Genomic DNA, 18,605 nt, shown 5'->3' on the forward strand with positions numbered 1-18,605 from the left:
TCTTTGCTTAACAGCTTCAGAAACATAAGGTTCTTGTAAAAAAACACCCTCCTCCAATTAAATCTGGTGTGACTTTTTTTTTTTTTTTTTTTTTTTGTTTGAGGGATGTGGATTTGGTGTCCTTCATTTGGGAAGAGTAGACAGATTTTGCACAGCAAGAAAAAGAGTAGATGTTTTGCGGGGAATATTTTGCTTACTATCAAGGTCACATATTTTCTTTCAGTTATGCAAAGCATGTGCTTAAAACTGGGGGCAGCTTTGAAATCTTGGAAAAGACATCCTTGAGGTTTATTGCTCACAGTTTCCTGTCTCTTTGAGGGATAAAAAACAAACGTGTCTTGAAGAAAAGCTATTTTATCTAAATCAGTGCACAGAACTGTTGTCATCTGTGATGTGATTTTGTAGGCAGAAGTTTGAGTCCATCTCGAAATTAAGCAGAACTTGGTTTGCCATTGAGGGATCAGGTATATATAAAAGAGCTGTTGTCTGCTCCATGGCTTCTCTGGTGCCACAAAGTTGAGGAGCACCTGGGAAACAAATATTTTTTCCTACACCATCTTTTCTTTCATGCATTTAATGGAAGTATGTAGCAAACAATCCTTGCCTGGTTCTTCTGGTGTTGCTTTTCCATGTGATGGAGTTTCTTGCTCTGAATTAGATGGACCCCCCTTCCAAGTTCATTTTCCTTGTTCAGAACTTCATTGGTGTAGTGACAGAGCAGAGCATGATGGCTCCTGGAAAAGGGATCCTTGGAGCACCAGTTCCTGTTGCTCACAGCTGTGTCTTGGCCAAAGTTTACCTGGTGCTCTGTCGTGGAGGACTGGGGAAGGAGGAGATGGATCCCTCTGTTCAGCACCTTGGTTTAACTTAGGGCTTACTTGAAACTGGAAGGCCGGAGAGCAGAAGTTGGGGAATTTAATTTCCCTGAAAATTACCTGTGTGTTTCTTAACGTAGTATTTTTTTCTTTTTTTTCCCCCCCAAGTTCAATAGGCTTTAAGCCAAGCCTTTGAGAAGAAATAGAAAAATCCCTTCTTGGTGTGTATACACAAATAAATCAATTACGATTCTGCAATCCAGAATTGCTGAGCTGGATCCATGTGTGCCTTGGCTTGTGTATTACACATTCTTGGGGAATTCCTTTCCATACCACAGCTTCACTGCAACTTTCAGTTCTCAGAGGTCTTTTCCAACTTTGGGGGTTCTGTGATTCAGTGCTGCCTCGTGCTTTCAGACTGCTGTGTACCTTCTTCAGTGGGGTCCTGGTTCTTCTTTCCCTGGAGCCATGAAAATGAGCTACTCGCCAGGGAGAGTTTAGCTCAGTGGGTGAAGTAACTTAATTAGCTCCTCATGTTTGCCTTAAGAAAAAACAGAGTACAGGAAATCATGCTTCATTTGAATCAGCAAGTGGGGAACTTTAAATAATGGATTTAATCTGGTGATATCATTGTCATGATTTCCCTAAGGGGACTTGACTTGCTGTTAGCATTTCTTACACCATCAATCTGCTGTTCCTTTTTGGTAACTTTATAATACGTGGTGTAATTTGACATCATAATGTCAGGTATCCAGCGTCCGGAGTTTTGTTCATTGGATGGCCAGATGTTCCTGCTGGTATCCACCTGGAAATGGAGAGGACTTCCTTTTAGATCATCTTTTTCAAATTCCATGTGAATGGAAATTGAAATTCCCTAAAAAAATATCCGAGGGGAAGGCTGTCTCTTTTGATAATGGTGCAACTACTGGGTGTTTGGGTTGTCTCCCCATTTGAAATCCCTTTAGGGATTAAGGGAGCCTTATCCAAACTAGTGAGCTAGCTGAGTTCCTTCTTCTCCTTAGATTTCATCTTCCCACCCCTTCCTTTTAGCTGAATTCTGAAGAAATAAACAACCTCTCCTGTTGTCACATTGTATTTAATTTCTTTAATGAACTTAATAAATTTAATAATGTGAACTGACGGTAGTATTCCCTCTGCCCTATAGAAGATGCCGCTGAAATCGCAGTTTTTGATTCTTGCTTGTATTAAGCCATTTGATCTGCTCAAATCTTTGGAATCAAACATGTACTTTGTGCTCTCTGTTCGCAAAATCATCACAGAATGGCTTGGGCTGGAAGGGAGCTTACAGCTCATCTAGTTCCATCCCCTTGCCATGGGCAGGGACACCTTCTGCTAGACCAGGTAGCGCTAAGCTCCGTCCAACCTGGCCTTGGACGCTCCCAGGGATGGAAAGCTCCCACTGTTTTCCTGCGGGAGACGTGGTTCCCGTGCCTTGGGAAGCAGTGGGTGCTGGCATCCTGTGCGTGCTCCCGGGGTGCTGTGGGTGCTGGCAGGGCAGGGTGGGCACGTCCCGCTGCAGACACGCACGCGGTTACGTGGGCCAGGAGCAGCCCTGGCACTGGCGCTGTCTGCAGGCAGAGGCTCTATTAATAGAGCTGAGAACCAGATGATTGCTGGTGTTACGTGACTGTGACTCCGGGGATTACGGGGAAGGTGTTTTGGGGCATCAGGAAATCACCTGTAGGGACATGAGTGTTTGCAAGGGAGCCGGGACTGCAAACACGATCGCATTGAAACCAAGAGATGCAGGAATGAGAAAACCACAGGAGTGTGATGGGGACAGTTTGGGTTTGAGGCACGAGGGAATAAACTCCTTTCAGGGCAGTGCAGAGCTCTTCAGGACTCGGGAATGGAAGAAATGATCATGCAGGGAGGGCAGAACATAAACGCTGCATGTAAATCCAAGTATGTGTATCCATCCTTGCTCCTGCTTCAGTTTTTCCTTATGACTTAAATAATATTCTGGTAAATCCAAGGGATCCTTCAAAATCATGGCATCCAAGGAACTGTGAATTCCTCTTCTGTGAGCAGTCGTAGGTATTACCTGTCTGAGCAATGTGCTGATGAGCATCATTATTCCAGCACCAGATCTTGAATGTAAAGCTTCTACACCTGCTGTTTCTGTAAATTCCCTTTGGAAAGGTCAGTGCAGGTTAGTGTGGAAAATGTCAAATTATTTTAGAGTCGCATTTCTCTGGGAGTAACTCGGTGAGTGCAGTTTTGGCTCCCCTTAGTGCTGTCAAGTTTGTTCAGTGCCTCGTTGCCTTATTTTAAATCAGTCTTTAACTTTGCTTGACTCCTGTAGGAATGAGCAGGTCTAGGCGTAGGTAAATAGCTGGTGGGATAGTTCAGCACCTCTTTGGCCATTATGTTGTTTTCCTTGCTGTTGTTGCAGATATAATCTGTGGTTAATCCCCCAAGTCCGAACCTGTGACTCCCCAGAGGACCTGAAGCCTTTAGTTGATTTTGATTTGCAGCCTTGTTATGGGCAAATTAATGGCCTTGAGTGACAGCAGGGCAGCCAGAGACAAGAAGAGAATGAGTAATTAACATATATTGGGTATTACTGATTGCTTTTATGATTATCTGGATTTTAAGGTATTAGCTGGAAAAATAGCTCCTAATCCCTTATTAAAGATAAAAGGCAAGTCATTAAAAGTAGGAGGTTGTTTTCAGTTCTGACAAGCTCTGGAAATATGTCTTGGCTCCAGCAGCAGACTAACCTTGAAAGCCTGTAATTCCAAGTTACTCAGCTTAGTTGTTCTCCTCAGCGAGGGAATTTCTGAAGTTTCCCATGTGCTGGGAGGTGGAGGGGACGCAAGACAAAGCGACCCTTGTCATAGGAGCTGTGTGCTTGGCGCTGTGACAGGGCCCTTTGAATATCCTCAGCACTAGCTGAGCCGGGCCCAGCTGCTGGCCTGGGAGCTCTCCACAGCTCCACTGAGGGGTTGTCCCAAACTTCAGCTTTTTATCAGAGGCAGGTCTCCTCCATGAGGCTCCTGTCGCACCCCTACTCCTTTGTTGCTCCCTCTCGCTCTTGTGGCCACCTAGCTGGTTTTGTAGCCATCCAACTCATTTCAAGGAATGGTAACAAATGTCAGAGTGGTCTGGTTTGGAAGGAACCTTCAAAGTCATCTTGTTCAACCTGGTGCCATGGACAGGGATCCCTTCCCTAGACCATATAGCTCAGTGCTCTGTCCAACCTGACCCTGAATGTTTCCAGGGATGGGGCATTCCCCACCTCTCTGTGCCAATGTTTTTCCACCCTCTTTGTAAAAAAAGCCATGGCCATCTCCCTGGTCTCATGGCCATCTCCCAGGTCTCATGGCCATCTCACTGGTTTCAAGGCCATCTCACTGGTTTCAAGGCCATCTCCCTGGTCTCATGGCCATCTCCCTGGTCTCATGGCCATCTCCCAGGTCTCATGGCCATCTCCCAGGTCTCATGGCCATCTCCCTGGTCTCATGGCCATCTTGCTGGTTTCAAGGCCATCTCGCTGGTTTTGTGGCTGTGCACTGAGCTGCATCAGCAAAACAGACTGGTCCAAGTCCAGAGTCCTGATCCCAACAGGGAAGGGGGACAGGAGGCTGAAATGCTGGGAGCAGGAAGACACTATCCGTGGGGAAGGGTGAGGTTTGGCTGTTGCTATTCTTAAACCCACCTGGAGCATATGCAGGGTCAGAAGGAAAGCAGCAGCACCCCTTGCTGAGTTTTAATAATTAATCATCTGCAGAAACTTTGCAGGCACTGAGACTTTGTAAACAGTGAAGTATTTTTTGTTTTAAAATGAGTACATTCATTATTTCTGGTAATGACATTTGAGTACCAGTAAAACCACAAACTTGTCAAATTTATTTCCTGTATTTTAACAGTTCTGTGTTTCAGCACATCATGTTTATATGCTTTGGCTATAATTTAAAAAAGCAATTTACAATGCAGTAGGACCAATTACAAAGAAATAAAGATGGCATTTAATGACTCTAAAGAGATCAGTACTTGTAAAGAGATTTACATTGGAGGCAATGCTGTTCTGATGGAATACAGTTTGGAAAACCCTGCTTATTTTTGCTTTACTCTTTTCATCCTGAGTTGTCTAAAAGATTACCAGTAATACCTGGTTGATTTGTTCCCCTCTTATTTTTTTCCCCAGTTTGTTTTTTTTGTTTTTTTTTTTTTTTTTTTTGCCTGAGTCCTGGACAATGTTTAAGACTAGCTGGGTGCTCAGTGCTTATGATGCCACTGCCAGTTTTTTATGCTTGGGGAAGGATTCGAAACATAGAGTTTGACTCCCTGTTGGGTTGGTCACAGTCGATTCCCTAAATGCAAAGGAAACAGTTCAGCTTTGTTTTCCTGTTTGGTCTTGGTTGTGTTGGTGCAGCCCTTGCTGTTTCCATAGAGTTTGTAAGTATCTTCTGATACAGAGTTGGTGTTTTGTTACTCTCCATTCTCCTTTTCCAGACCAGGATGCCAAGCAGATTCTTAAACCCAGCATGGGGTTTCCAGTCTCTCTTCATTATTAAAAGTTGCTCTGAAGCTGTGTGAAAGTGGTGGTGTTTTGGGCAGCAGATGGGGTAGCTCGAGTGGAGATCATCTATCTGGGAAGCTCGCTAATGGGATAGAATGAGGTTGGTGCAAACCTCTGCTCGAAGCAGGGCCAGCTTAGTAATTAAGTTGTTACCTTTGCTTTCTAAGTTCCGATTTCAGGTCTGTGATGCTCTGTTCTTAGATGGTAGTGCAGTGACACAGGGCTCCAAGGAGGCACACTTTTACTTTTCCTACTCATGGAATCATCCTGGTACCTTTGGATGCTCAGGACAGGGAATACTTGGGTCCCCTGGGACTCCCTTTAAGCACAGGCATTATTCTTGCCAAGTGCAAGGAATTGCATCTCCTCTCTCTGTACTGTGCTGTGGTTTCATCCTGCCCTCAAATGCATTAGATTGATCCTCTTGTATCCTCCAAGGGACCCTGTAAAAGATGCCAGATCGTGCCACTTCGGGGCTAGGCTGGGGCCTGACCATTAGGAAGGTCAATTCTTCTGCAAAAATCCCCCCCAGCCATTCCAAGCCATCCCTAAACCGACCTCCTACTTAGGTTTTCTTCCCAACTGTCTAATCATTAACAAGCTGCTTAATGCTCAACAAAAGACCAATTAACCCTAAAGCATTTAGTGAACTACATGTAAATTAGTTGTAAAATGTTGCTGTAAACATTAAATGTTCGGCAATTACTTAAACCAATAATTGCTTAAGTTGCGTGTAAGAGCTTAAAAGAAAGGAAGAAAATCTATTTAAGTAGCACTTCGGGGAACTCTGCTAATGGTTTTGTTTTTAACTGCAGCCACCCCGGTCTGGTTAAGTCCCATCAGGCTGGGGCAGCTTAGATCCCATGTGGTTTTAGTTGTGTAAGAAAAATAAAGGCATGGTAACCTTGTGCAGTTTTGGAATCTGCAAGGAAAGCCTCCAAAGGGCACCTGGAGTCTAGGAAGAAATGGTAGAAATAAGGTAGATGGGTGTACTGATAGATAGCAGTTCCAGGTAATTCTGTGGATTGATTATTGCTTTCTTAAGATCCAGGCTGCGGGAAACATTCGAGACCTGACTAAAACCTTGGGTCTGGAAGGCTCTGGTGAGGTGTAAGCACAAAGGGCCTGGCCACTCACTGCTGTGGGGTTCACTTCCATCTTCTCTGTTCTGCAGCCGCCTGCTTCCTCCCACGTTAACCTTTGGAAAAGGCTGAGTGCCTCTGCACCCACCTATGTGCTATAATTTCACACCAAGAGGCTGCTTTGCTTTTCTGCACGATTTTTAATCCCCTTAATTGGCCATCTCACTCTGAGGTGGTCCAGGTCACCCACTGCTTCGCAAGCTCCTGCTGCTAATGGTCTTAAATAATTCATTCTTCTTGTATGCCTCACGGAGGTATCCTCCAGGTTTTAGTGGAATCTTTCATTACTGGTAGTTTTCCTTTGACCTGGTCTTGTGTCAGACCCAGATGTTCCTAAGTGGTGCAGTGAAGTGTGGTTTTGCCTCCTTATTCTGTGTATTTGTGCTTCGCTGCTGCTTTAGAGCCTCTTTGTTGTTTTGGTAAAAGTATCTCTCTGTGTGGCTCGTGTTGCATTCCATAAGGAGTCACCAAATGTGTCTCTAGATACCAGATTGCCCATTTTTCAGTGTAAAAACAAGTTGGGTTTGTTTGAACTTGCTTTCCTCCTTCCCCAGTTTTGGCAGTAGCCTTTTCTGGAGTATATTGATCTTAATTACGGTGCATTCACTTACTGAAAGCCAACCCGGGCTTAATTTTCCTGGATAAATCCATTGGATAATGGTCTTTTATTTTTCTTGCGCACAGTTTTACTAGAATAGGTCCTGGTCATGTTCGTTTCCTGCAAGTGGAAATGTTTTGCACTTAGTTTCCTTGTTTGAATTACGGAAATTTGCTTAAAGCTGTAAGAGTACCTTTCAACATGGATGAGACCCCTGCAAATCCCGTTTTTTTCCAGCATACTCATGTTCCCTGGAGTTCGGTGCTTGTGTAGGAGGTGGGGGTGAGTCTGTGAAGCTCAGAGTTAAAAGGAGGCAGAAGCTTGATCTTCACTTGCTGTCGCAGGGGGAAACCGGTGAAGAGCAGGAGCTGCCCAAATGTCGCCAGGCTTTTGAGAAGGAGTTGAATTGGGAGTTTCTGGGAAGCCACTTGGAAGGAGTGTGCTGCTGGCAGCCCTGAGCCCTGCCGAGCCTGGAGTTAATGGCGGTTAATTTTTAAAGGCAGGGTCAAAACTGGTTACTGTGTTTTTGTCTCAATAGGGTCTTTCTGCTCCCTAATGCCATTGCAAGAGCCCTTTTCTGAGTTTTCTTGACTTGACCCAGAGAGAAAAAGAAAATGCCTTCAGAGAAGTGATTTATTCGCGCAAAACTTTGCTTTGCCACGCTGCTAACTGGTGGGGACAGTTCCATCGGGATGGTCATAACATCTCCAGGGATGCCAAGTGAGGGAAGTGGTGGTAATCGGGATTTAACACACAGAATAAATGCAGGCAGCCAGAGGGGCAGGTCTGTAGGGGTGGATCCACCCCATGGAGCTTGCTTTGTAGCAGCAGGGAAATGTGAGTAAAACCAACACCCAGACGTGAAGCCAGCTGGTTTTGTAGCCACCCTGTCATGTCAGTCCTGGTGCTCTCCTAGGCAATGGAAGCATTGTCTGGATTCTCAGGCTGGCTTTGCAGCTTTTTAGATAAGCGGCTGAGAGCTGTCCTGAGCCAAAACGGCAGTTTGTCACTGAAAAAGCTTTTCAGAAGGTGCTGGAAAAACAGACAAGCCTTTTTCAAAGCATCTCAAAGGAGGTTGGCGCCTTCCTCCTGCTGCAAGTCAAGGTGAAGTGGCTTGCTGAGCTCTGGCTTCTGAGCTGGTTGGACCAGATGACCCTTGAGGTATCTCCAACCTGGTGTCCTACAGTTCTCTGATTCTGTGATAGTGCTTTTAGTGTGGAGGTATGTGTAGGACAGGGGGAATGGCTCCCCACTGACAGAGGGCAGGGTTAGATGGGATGTCAGGAAGAAGCTCTTGCCTGTGAGGGCAGTGAGGCCCTGGCACAGGTTGCCCAGAGAAGCTGTGGCTGCCCCTGGATCCCTGGAAATGTCCAAGGCCAGGTTGGAGGGGGCTTGAAGCACCCTGGGCTAGTGGAAGGTGTCCCTGCCTGTGGCAGGGTTTTGGAACAAGACGATCTTTTAAGTCCCTTCCAACCTAAACCAGTCTGGGATTCTATAAAATACATATTTACACTGTGGCTTCCCTCTCCTATGTGGAGTTAGCAGCAGGACAGGTGAGCAGGAGGAAGTAACAACCTGCAGAACCCCCAACACGTGCGTTCAGCTCTCGTGCACCAGTTGGTCTCTGCAAGGATGGTAAGGAATAATAACACACATTTCCTTCTGTGCCCAGAATGGGTGAGGTGTTTGGCAACACGGAAAACAGAGGGGACAGAATGAAAAGAGCTGAAAGCAAGAAGTGTGGATGCCAGAAACATTCAGTACTCCTTGAAAAACTGCCTGGCAACGGAGGTGGGCTCTGCTGCAGCCAGAGACATGGGACTCCCTTCAGTGAGAAGGGCTCAGGATGCACGGAAACTGTGGAAATAAATCCAGAAAATCCTCAGCCCCATGTGTGTAGTTTCCTTCCTCTGTGGGTGGGTTCTGTCCTGCCCAGCCCCTGCTGAAGGAGACTTCCAGAAGTACTGGAACAGTCAGGGCTGCTCTGGAGATTGATTGAACGGGACAAATAGACAGTGATGAAACCCTGCTTGTGAGAAGAGCTTAATAGGCAGAAAATTGGCTATTGCAGCTGGAGGGCTGCTTGGGAAGCACAGAGAGGGAAGTTTCCTCTTGTCATTGAGTGGAAGCTTAAAGTCAAGGGAAGAGCCCAGAGTTGTTACAGCTGTGTCCTTAGAAGTGTCTCTGTATCCTCCCTGTTACCTGTTACGAGGTAAATGAGCAGTGGAAGACTGAGTTAGAGTTTGGCAGGAGGGCTTGTGGCTGGTGCAAGGAAACGACACAGGGACTGCAGCACATCAAACCAGCTTTAAAACCGTCTGTGGGGAGCAACGTTTCACTGTTGGAAAAGAAAAGGAGTTTTTTTTGTTGCTCACCAGAGGAGCAGGAGTTTTCCTTTGTGCCGACAATGAGCAGTTGTTTTGTGGCCACATGGTGCAGTGATACTGATGGAGTGTGAGAAGAGCTGTGTGTGATCATGATGTGCTTACAGTGTGTAAGGTACCAGAACAAGACCCAGCAGGAGCCCAGAGAGGTGGACGGCACCAGTCTGTCCAGTAAAGAGACTGTGAAAGCCACATGCTTTAAAAAGGGAAACCAAAAAAATCCAAAGAAGGAGAACGATGAGAGTTAGGGAGTGATTTTTGAATTCAGTTGTCTGTGTCAGCTACTGTACTGCTGTTTCACTGGGGACTTGACTGTTGCTCAGATCTAATGGAGGTGTGATGCCAGACAGCATCCTGTGTCTGTGTGACAGCAGGAAATGTTCCAGAGCTCCAGAGAAAGCTAGGCTTTCTCTAGGTGCTCCTCTTTCTTTATTAAAGTCTTCTTGGTAACTGCTTGGGAATAGCTCCTTAAAAATGCGCTGCTGTAGCAGTTTGACACAACTGGAACTAAGATGGCTGAACTCCAGGAACAGTCAAAAATACCTTTGTTATCCATGTTGTGCAATGAATTTCTTGTGGTGTAGTTTATATCAGGGTTTATAACCAGTATGGTTTATCACTATGGACTAGTTGGTTTGTAAAAATGTCATAGACATTGCTGCCTTTAATGCAATTAGGAATGGCACTCAGAAAATCTAGAAAATTTTAAAAATGTGATCTAGGAAGACAAATTTCCCATTTTTCTATCAGTTTGGAAGCCAGTCACTGTTGATTAGCATCTAGCTGTGGCATACCCACGGGCAGTTGCAGTGTCCCTGTATGCCCAATTCCACACCCTTGCTATCAGGGGAGCCTGGCACTCATGTGAACAGGCAGAGCCTCACACTGTTAATACATAAAATGCTAAGTTTGGCTTAGCTGGCTAAATCGTGTGTCTGTGGGAGGCTATCCATTCCCGTTTTCTTGGGATTCTGCAGCTGCCTCTGCTTCTGGCCGGTTATGTAGATAATTACTGGTCTTGGCTGCAGCTGGGAAAAACAGTCTTGGAAGGCATAGTCTCCCTTGAGTGGAGCAATGCTGGAAAAAGCTTATCATGGGATGGTGGTCGTCTCTCCATCATAGCCATGTGGATTGGAATTGGCTGGCTGTCTTTTATAGGAATTGCCTTCTGGGATAAGGGTCGCCAAATGTTCATGAGATAATGCTGAGTTTATTTAGAAGTTTCCCAGACTGATTGTCCACATTACAGCCATAGATGAGTGAATGTGAAACATTTTTGGAAGAAGGGTCCTTTTTTTCTCCCTGCATCTCCAAGGAATGTTTTAATAAAGTATCTGGTATGCACAGCACCAAAGGCCAAGGGAGCTGGGAATGCCCAGCAAGGTGTTACGTAAATGCTGCCGTACTTCTGGCACTTGAGAGAGCACAGTCTTAGTAAGAATTTGTCCAATACTGAAGATTTTTTGCAGGTCAAACACTTAATATATGCCACATGCTGCAGAGGAGCTTACAGCAAAACATGTACAATCATGCAGTCCAATAGTGCAGCAAAAAATGGATTATTCCACAGGCAGTCAGTACTGTTGATTATGTCTGGGAAGGGGCACTATCAAGGGATAGGGTAGATTTGCTCCAAGATGGATCAAGCACTGAATAGCATTGTCTGCACTCCACAGGCTTGCAAGAAGTGGCCTGGGGTGGGATCCAGGTAGTGTGGGGAGCGTTCCTTGCCGCCTGCCAAGTCCTGCCCGTGGAAATTCTAATCTGCCTCACTGCCAGCCCGCCCCAGCACGGGGTCAGAAAGTAATGGCTCACAAGCCAAGACACAAAACAAGCAAAGGAGAAATTCTCACGCTTGCTTAGAGCCATTAGCTGGGGAGCAGATCACCCAGGGCTGGTTCTGTGGACCCTGGGAAAGGCCGGTGAGCAGCCCTGGAGCAGCATTCCTGGTGCAGGCTTTCCAAAATCAGGTGTCACGTGTAAATCCACATGTGCTTGGCTTCTTCAGTGGTGCTCAGGGATGCTCGTGCTTGGTGCAGCACTTGGGGAATCAGGAAGTCAATTCTCACCTGGGCTGTTAGCTGAAGTGATTGCTCTCCTTTCCATAAAGGAAGTAACAGTTTTCACCTGTGAAGATGCAGGAGGCATGGAGGGTTTGTGTGCTCTGGAAATGCTGGACAGTATTGCTGGCAAAGCAAGAAAGCGTTCCTTGTGTTACCCTGTGGCCTTGGCCCAATGCATTGGATGCCGCACAGGATGCCAGCAAAGGAGTCCCAGGGATTGTTTTCAGTGACTCCTGCTTTTAGGTGAGATTCTGTTCAGGTTTGTCTTTAAAGGAAGCTGGTAGGACTTGGGGCCATCAAAGCCTCCCTGCTTGCCTTTCACTGGTGTCTTGTGTTGACATGGACACACAATTAAAATTGGTTTTGGTAATGGAGAATTTGGGAGGGGAAGTCAGCTGAACTGCAAAGGAAACAAGCTGTAATCTGTTACAGGTGTCTGCACGAGCGTGTCACTGTTCTGACTGCCCGTGGGTTTGACCCGAGCTTTGGCAGAGGGTGGGCAGCCCCAAAAAGGAAGGGGAGCTGATCATGTCCTATTTTAATAAGCCTGCCTGGAAAGCACCTTTGACAAAGAGCTTTCCTCGATGCTGGTTCCACAGGCTCTGGGGAGGGATTTGCACCAGGTTTCTCGAGGATTTCTGTAGCTGCCAACGCACTTAGAAGTAACAGAGAACTTTGTGTCTGATGGTCCTTTTGCCTCGGGTGGAGGAAGCAGTTGACTGATGTGCAGGTCCCCAGGGTCTTCAGAAGTGTCCTGCTAACAGCCAGCTGAAAAAGCAGGAGGAAAAGCATGTTGGCTGAGTGGAGAACAGGCTGTTTAACTTGTGCATCAACACAGATACCCCCTGCCCTCCTTCCTGAGGCAGCATTGTACACCCAGAGAGCCAAGCTGAAAGTGCCTTCCACCCAGCACCAGCCAGGCCCTTGGCACAGAAGCAGGAGGTGGCTTTAGGATAGGGGCCAATGGCACAAAGGCCCCTGGCATTTCTGTGTGTGGCTCTGCCGCTGCAGCGGGCAGTGAGGGAGGGCTGCACCCAAAGCCGAGACTGGAGCATGGCTGGGAAGCTCAGCCATGCCTGATTTGAGGTTGCTCTGCTAGAATATGTCTCTCCCCATTTCCAAACTCCCTGAGATTGCTCTCTCTTGATGGAGATTGATTCTTGCCTTTGGGAACCCGAGGGTACACATTGTGCTCGGAATTGGCCTGAGCTGAACTTGGAGAAACTGCTGATACGTTTGCTCTTGAGCAAGTTACGATTTTATAAGCTGCCTCATAGACTGTAGGTGGCTGAATGGAACAGGAAAGGGGAGAGAGGGAAGTGAGAGACATCTCCCATGGATGGCATTGCCTCTGTATCCGTGTTGTGTTGGAACATTCAACCCTCTGCAGTCAATATCTTCATTCCTCTGCCCTTCAGGGGAAAAATACAACCCCGGCCTTCTAAATTAGTGGATTAGCCTTTTCTCTGCTGCAAATGTCTGCTGACCATCAGGTTGTTCTGCTGAATAAGACAGCAAGGAAAACAGTACTGGCCAGCCTGAGCAGCTCCTGGCATCAGCAGCGCTGGTTTGAGCAGCTCCCAAGCTGGAGGGCCGAGGTGGAAGCGAAGGTGATGGCCAAGGCTGGGGCAGGCTGGTGAGCTGGTGCTCAAAGGTCGGGCAGGCAGAGGGCTGAGGGGTCACTCCCTGGGTTAATGACTCTCCAGCCCCTGAGCCCGCTGCCCGCACCCAGCACACAGTGTTTGCCTGCAGATTAAGGTGAAAACGTGTTCTCCTTGCTAAAGAGAGCATATAAACAACCCAGGAACGGCCCATTAACCCACAAAATTGCCATCAAGAGCATGTGGTCAAGCCAGCATCAGGGACCTGTGACCCAGCAAACGCCCTAATGGGATTGTGAACCTTGTCATCGGCCCTAAGTGTGGATAATGGGAAATGAGCAGCAGGGCGGGGAGGCAGGCAAGAAAGAAGGGCTGATGGACCTGGGCACCTAGGTGCAGTGTGCAAAATAGTGTGGACTGATCAAGGTATGGGTGGGAAGATCAGGGGTAACACTTCTGTGTAGTACAACCACTGCAGAGGGACTCAAGAGAGACTTTTCCCATTGGTTCCAGTGCATGCCTTCAGCAGCTCAAGAAGCTCTGCAGTCCTTTCTCTTACAGCCTTTTCCAAGCAGCAGCCACTTCTGTGGTCTACCTTGCTTTTTGAAGCAAGAAGATGGAGTTGTGTTTTATTTGTTTTCTATCCGGGATATTCATAGTATTTTTGAATATAAAAGTATATTGAGATTGACTAGTGCAGGTAAAGGGAGAGGATAATGGAACATAGGGATGGATGGTCTGGCATCTCATTCCAGCCCCCTGCCACGGGCAAGGACACCTTCCACTATCCCATGTTGCTCCAAGCTCCAGTGTCCAGCCTGGCTTTGGGCATTTTCAGGGATCCAGGGGCAGCCACAGCTTCTCTGGACAACCTGTACCAGGGCCTCACCCCCCTCACAGGGTAGAATTTCTTCCCAATATCCCATCTGAGCTCTGTCAGTGGGAAGCCATTCCCCCTTGTCCTGTCACTCCAGGCCCTTTTCAGAAGTCCCTCTCCAGCTCTCCTGAAGCCTGCAGGAAGTTGAATGCCTCATGATGGGGAGGCTGCTGTAGCATCAGGGCAAGGTCCTTGGCTCCCAGGAGATTCCAAGGGCATTTATGAATACAAATATACTTTGAGTCAAAAAGAAATCTATATTACTGAGGCATCATCCCTCTGAGTAATTTAGGAAGAAAGCTGTGAAAGTTTATTTAAGGAAAAGAAAAAGGAGTAAAGGGCATGTTTTTTACTGATTTCTTTTTTTCCCATTGCAAATTGAGAGTCTACTTACCCTGGAAAAATCAGTGTGGTTGGACACCTGGTGTAATTAATTATTTTGCAAGAGACAGACAGCTGATCTTTTGAAAAGAAAGGAGTTTTTAGCGGTACTGTTCAAAGTTCATAGTCTGCTCTGTATCTCTCATGCTGATAAACATCCAGCAGAAAGGACACCTGTCTTAAAATTTCACAGGGTCACACCTCTTTGTTTTAAGGTGATATGCTGAGAAAAGGGCTGTAGACCCCAAGGAGCCCTCCAGCAAGGTGACTCTGGTGGTGTGGGCTCCAGTTACCTTTAGGAGATGCCCTCGGCCTTTGGGATGGGGGCTGTGATGTTCTTGGGTTTGAATTCTGAATCCTTAACCAGGAGGGGGTTTCTGTCCTTTTCTTGAGCTTACGATGCAAACAGACTTTGCTTGTGCTGTGTGTTGAGCATAGTTCTTTTGCCTAAACAGGCAGTCTTTTCCAACCAGGACCAGTTGGTTTTTTTTCAGTGCATTGGTGCCTGACTAAATGCATTGGGTTGCATTCTTCATGTATGGAGGAGACAACCCTTCTGTTAAGTATTCCTGTGTTTTCCAATGGTGGGTTGGGGAGGTTCCAGCCTGCCTTGCAGGCCAATGGCAGTCCAAACCTGGCTGGCAGGGAGGGAGGGGAAAGCCAGCAGTGGGATGCTGTGCCAGCAAGCCCCCAATTGGTTTGGCCGGAACTGGTTTTAGGTCATATAAAAAAGGGGGTGAAGGATCCGGGCTGCTCAGAGAGCGGCAGGTCCTCGGGCAGCGCCGCAGAGCACATTGGTGCTGAGCTCCACTGTGCTTTTTTTCACAAGGACTGCAAATTGCTGTAACACAGTTAAGGTCTGTAGGAAGAGACAAGTTTTCCTGAACTTTACTCCCAGCTTGAACTTGTCAGAAGTTCAGTGAGAGGCAAGGAAGGGGAGAGAGGGAGCTTGAGGCACCCTCGCTCACACCCCTGCGTCCGCAGCGACGAGGATGTCAGATGGCAGAGGCAGCCTGGAGAAGCAGCTGAATGGCCTTGGGGAGCAGGGCAAGGAGAGGAGCCGCACATCCCTGGTCATCTCGCAGGCCGTTAACCGCAGTATTTTCACCTCTGCAGTCTCCCCCGCCGCCGAGCGCATCCGCTTCATCCTGGGAGAGGAAGATGACAGCCCCGCGCCCCCGCAGCTCTTCACCGAGCTGGACGAGCTTCTGGCTGTCGATGGACAGGAGATGGAGTGGAAGGAGACTGCAAGGTGGGTTGGTTTTCCTTTACCCTGAAAGGGAAGGGCAGCCAGCAGCGCTCCCATGGGAAATCCCTGGTTTAGCATTCCGGTGGGTACCGCAGGAATCGCGTGGGGCGGCCACAGAAAGGAGCCTGGGTAGTTCAAATTGCCATTCTTTGATAAATGAAAGGATTTTAGGGTTCGTTTAAATATTCCAAAAGAAAAACCAGGAAAAGAGCAGAGTGCCGGATTGATTGCAAGAGTTTGCCTGTGGAGAGAGAAGTATGGGCTCAGTAGTGCTTTGCAAAGGGGGACATGTCTGGGCCGGAACTGCCAGAAGTTGCTGGCTGAATCAAAGCCGCTTCACTACAATTGCTCCAAAGTAACTTTTCAGCCTGGTCCCAGCTCACACCACAGGCTGGGAAATTTTAGCTCTCCGTGTCCTAGTCAGTTACTGATGGAATTAATTTTAAATAGGAAAAAAGCTTAAAGGTATTTTCTTGTGAAGAAATTACTCAAGGTGCATGTTAAATGCCGGATGGGGTTGCCTGCTTTGAGTTCCTTGGTTGGGTTCTTTGATGCTGCTGCTAGTTTGGTCAAAAAGCCATGACAAAAAAGCTGGAATGTTTTTAGGGTGTGGCTGCCGCAAGTTACATGCAGTTTATATCTGAACACCACTGACCTATTTCCAATTGCTGTCACTGAGCCTGGGGGTTTTACTTTTCCTTTTTGGTACTGGGCTAAGCTCTTTACCCACCTTCCCCTCTTAAGGACACTCTCTGTGTTCAAAGTTAGCCCCTGTTTGGTCGCCTTACACTTCTTCACCTGTGATTTAATGAGCTGGTCCACCACCCACCCCTTTACCTCTTACCTTGCTTTATTTTTGCTTCTCATTTGCTTGGGGAACTTACTTAATGGTTTTCTCCCTTTTGCTCTCTATCTTGTGACTTGTTGCTCATCCTTTTCTCCCTTTATTGCTCTTCTTTCCTCTTACCAGGAATTCAGCACTTCTTGATGTAGGTTTTTTTTGCACGTCTTTGGTAGGAGTGTTCCACTGAGCTGTGTGTGAGATTGTTTCTGGGGCTCTTCTCCCAAGCAGCAAACCACAGGACAAGAGGAAACAGCCTCAAGTTGTGCCAGGGGAGGTTTAGGTCGGATATTAGGAAAAATTTCTTCACCCATAGTGTTGTCTGCCCAGGGTGGTAGTGAAGTCCTCACCTCTTGGGGGATTTGACAGGTGTGTAGATGTGATGCTTAAGCACGTGGGTTGGTGGTGGCCTTGGCTTTGCTGGATTAATGTTTGGATTGGATGACCTTAGAGGACTTTGCCAACCTGAATGGATCCATGATTCTTTGTAGGAATAGCACAGATTGTGATGAAGCAGCCTGTTGAGGTGCTGTTTAATTTCTGAATTGGTCTAACCTCCTGCTTTTGTGGATAGTGATCTTACAAAGCGTCTGATTGTTCAGGATTTTTCAGTACACTCCTGAAATTTCCTCATCTTGCACCATAGAACCTCCTGAGAGCTCCTGAGCATTTCCCAGTACATCCAGAGCTGGCTGGTGCTGTGCTCCAGTGGGCACGGGGTCTGCCAGCTGTTTTGGGGTTGCTTTGCATCTGCTGCTGCAGAAAAGCCCCCCCACAAATGGGAAGTTGCATGACCAGGTACTAAACACAGGAAAACGTGCAGGGTTGTGTGGGTGGAGGAGAGAGGGGAGGGCAGAAGAGACCTTGAGGGGTTGATGCTTCCTCTGGCCCCAGGGTAGAACTGCTCAGCTCCCAGCTGGGGAGAGCAACACTGCATGCATGCTGGTGCAGGGCTAAAGGCTGCACTTGTATTTGAGAGAACAAACAATCTAATTACCCTCCTCATCTCCCTCCTGCTCTGTTCTGACATCTGCACATTCCTTCCGTCTGCTGCACCTCGCTCCCAGCAGCCCTGTGGAAGCTCTGTTTCACATCACCAGGTGTGAAAGGGTGAAGGATAAAAATGTAACTCCTGGCACTGCCTGTATAACAAAAAAGATGGTAATAGAAGTTTAGAAAACCCCTATCCACCATCCCACAGTCCAACACTGTAATTCCTTTTCTCTGTAATGCCATCATCCTCCTGCCATCTCCCTGCCTTAGTCCCCAAAGATACTTCACTGAGCCCCGTGACAGGCTGGGGGCCTCCAGCTGCTGCAGGTCCTTTCCTTTTTCTTCTTCACCCAGTATCCTACGGCCACCTCTGGAATGCAGGCATTCCCATACTGGTGCAGCCTGGTTCCTGGAAGGTGCCCCTGCCCATGGCAGCACTTTGGAGCCAGGCGAGCTTTGAGGTCCCTCCCAGCCCACACCGCTCTCCGATTGCATGAACAGAGCAGGCGTTTGTTCACCCAGGTCTGCAAGTCAATGTTTGGTTTATTGTGCTGGGACTGTGGATTGCAGTGAGAAAAGTAAACAAAAAGTAAATATTGATAGTCGTGAGTAATCACTTTCCCTGGGAGGACAAACACTGGTAATTTGCAGCCTTCCTGCTGGTGCAGGGTAAATGTAACTCCCTCCCCCATCGCACAAAGCCCCTGAAATGCGCAGATTTGCATCCATCCAGGTCCCTCAGGTGTCCTAGGAAACCCTTAGTTTTTGTGACCTAAAGGGACCTTATCAGTTGGAGATAAAAATCAGTCTTTTAGCTTGAGTTAAAAAGCAGCTTTGAAAAAACAAAGTCTCAAAAAGAGATTATTGCAATTGTGAACCATAATTGATTAATTCTCAAGTAATACTTTTTTCAGGATTAAAGATAATTTTGCTTGCTGTTAATAATATTCTTTTGAACAAATATATGAGCTTCCTTACCTTACATGTGTGGGGTTTTTTCTTAATAATCCCTTTATATTAGTCACTTGAATTTTCATTTACTGCTTCTATTAAAATGGTATCTCAAGAGGGGATTAAAAAGCATTTCTGCTTTGCCATTGAACCACCTTTTCCTG

The 18,605-nt window shown here is 47.1% G+C and overlaps 1 protein-coding gene across 3 annotated transcripts in view; it reads left to right on the top strand.

The window, feature by feature from the left end:
• SLC4A4 (solute carrier family 4 member 4) overlaps positions 1 to 18,605 on the top strand; it is a 115,915-nt gene that overhangs the window by 47,190 nt on the left and 50,120 nt on the right. For all 3 annotated transcript variants that reach the window (XM_062493198.1, XM_062493197.1, XM_062493199.1), the window contains exon 4: positions 15,524 to 15,659. In XM_062493198.1, coding sequence (XP_062349182.1) covers positions 15,524 to 15,659 — 136 coding nt within the window. The remainder of the gene's footprint in view (positions 1 to 15,523; positions 15,660 to 18,605) is intronic.

This window comes from Cinclus cinclus, chromosome 5 (assembly GCF_963662255.1).
Source record: "Cinclus cinclus chromosome 5, bCinCin1.1, whole genome shotgun sequence".
In the NCBI taxonomy this organism is placed as follows: Eukaryota; Metazoa; Chordata; class Aves; order Passeriformes; family Cinclidae; genus Cinclus; species Cinclus cinclus.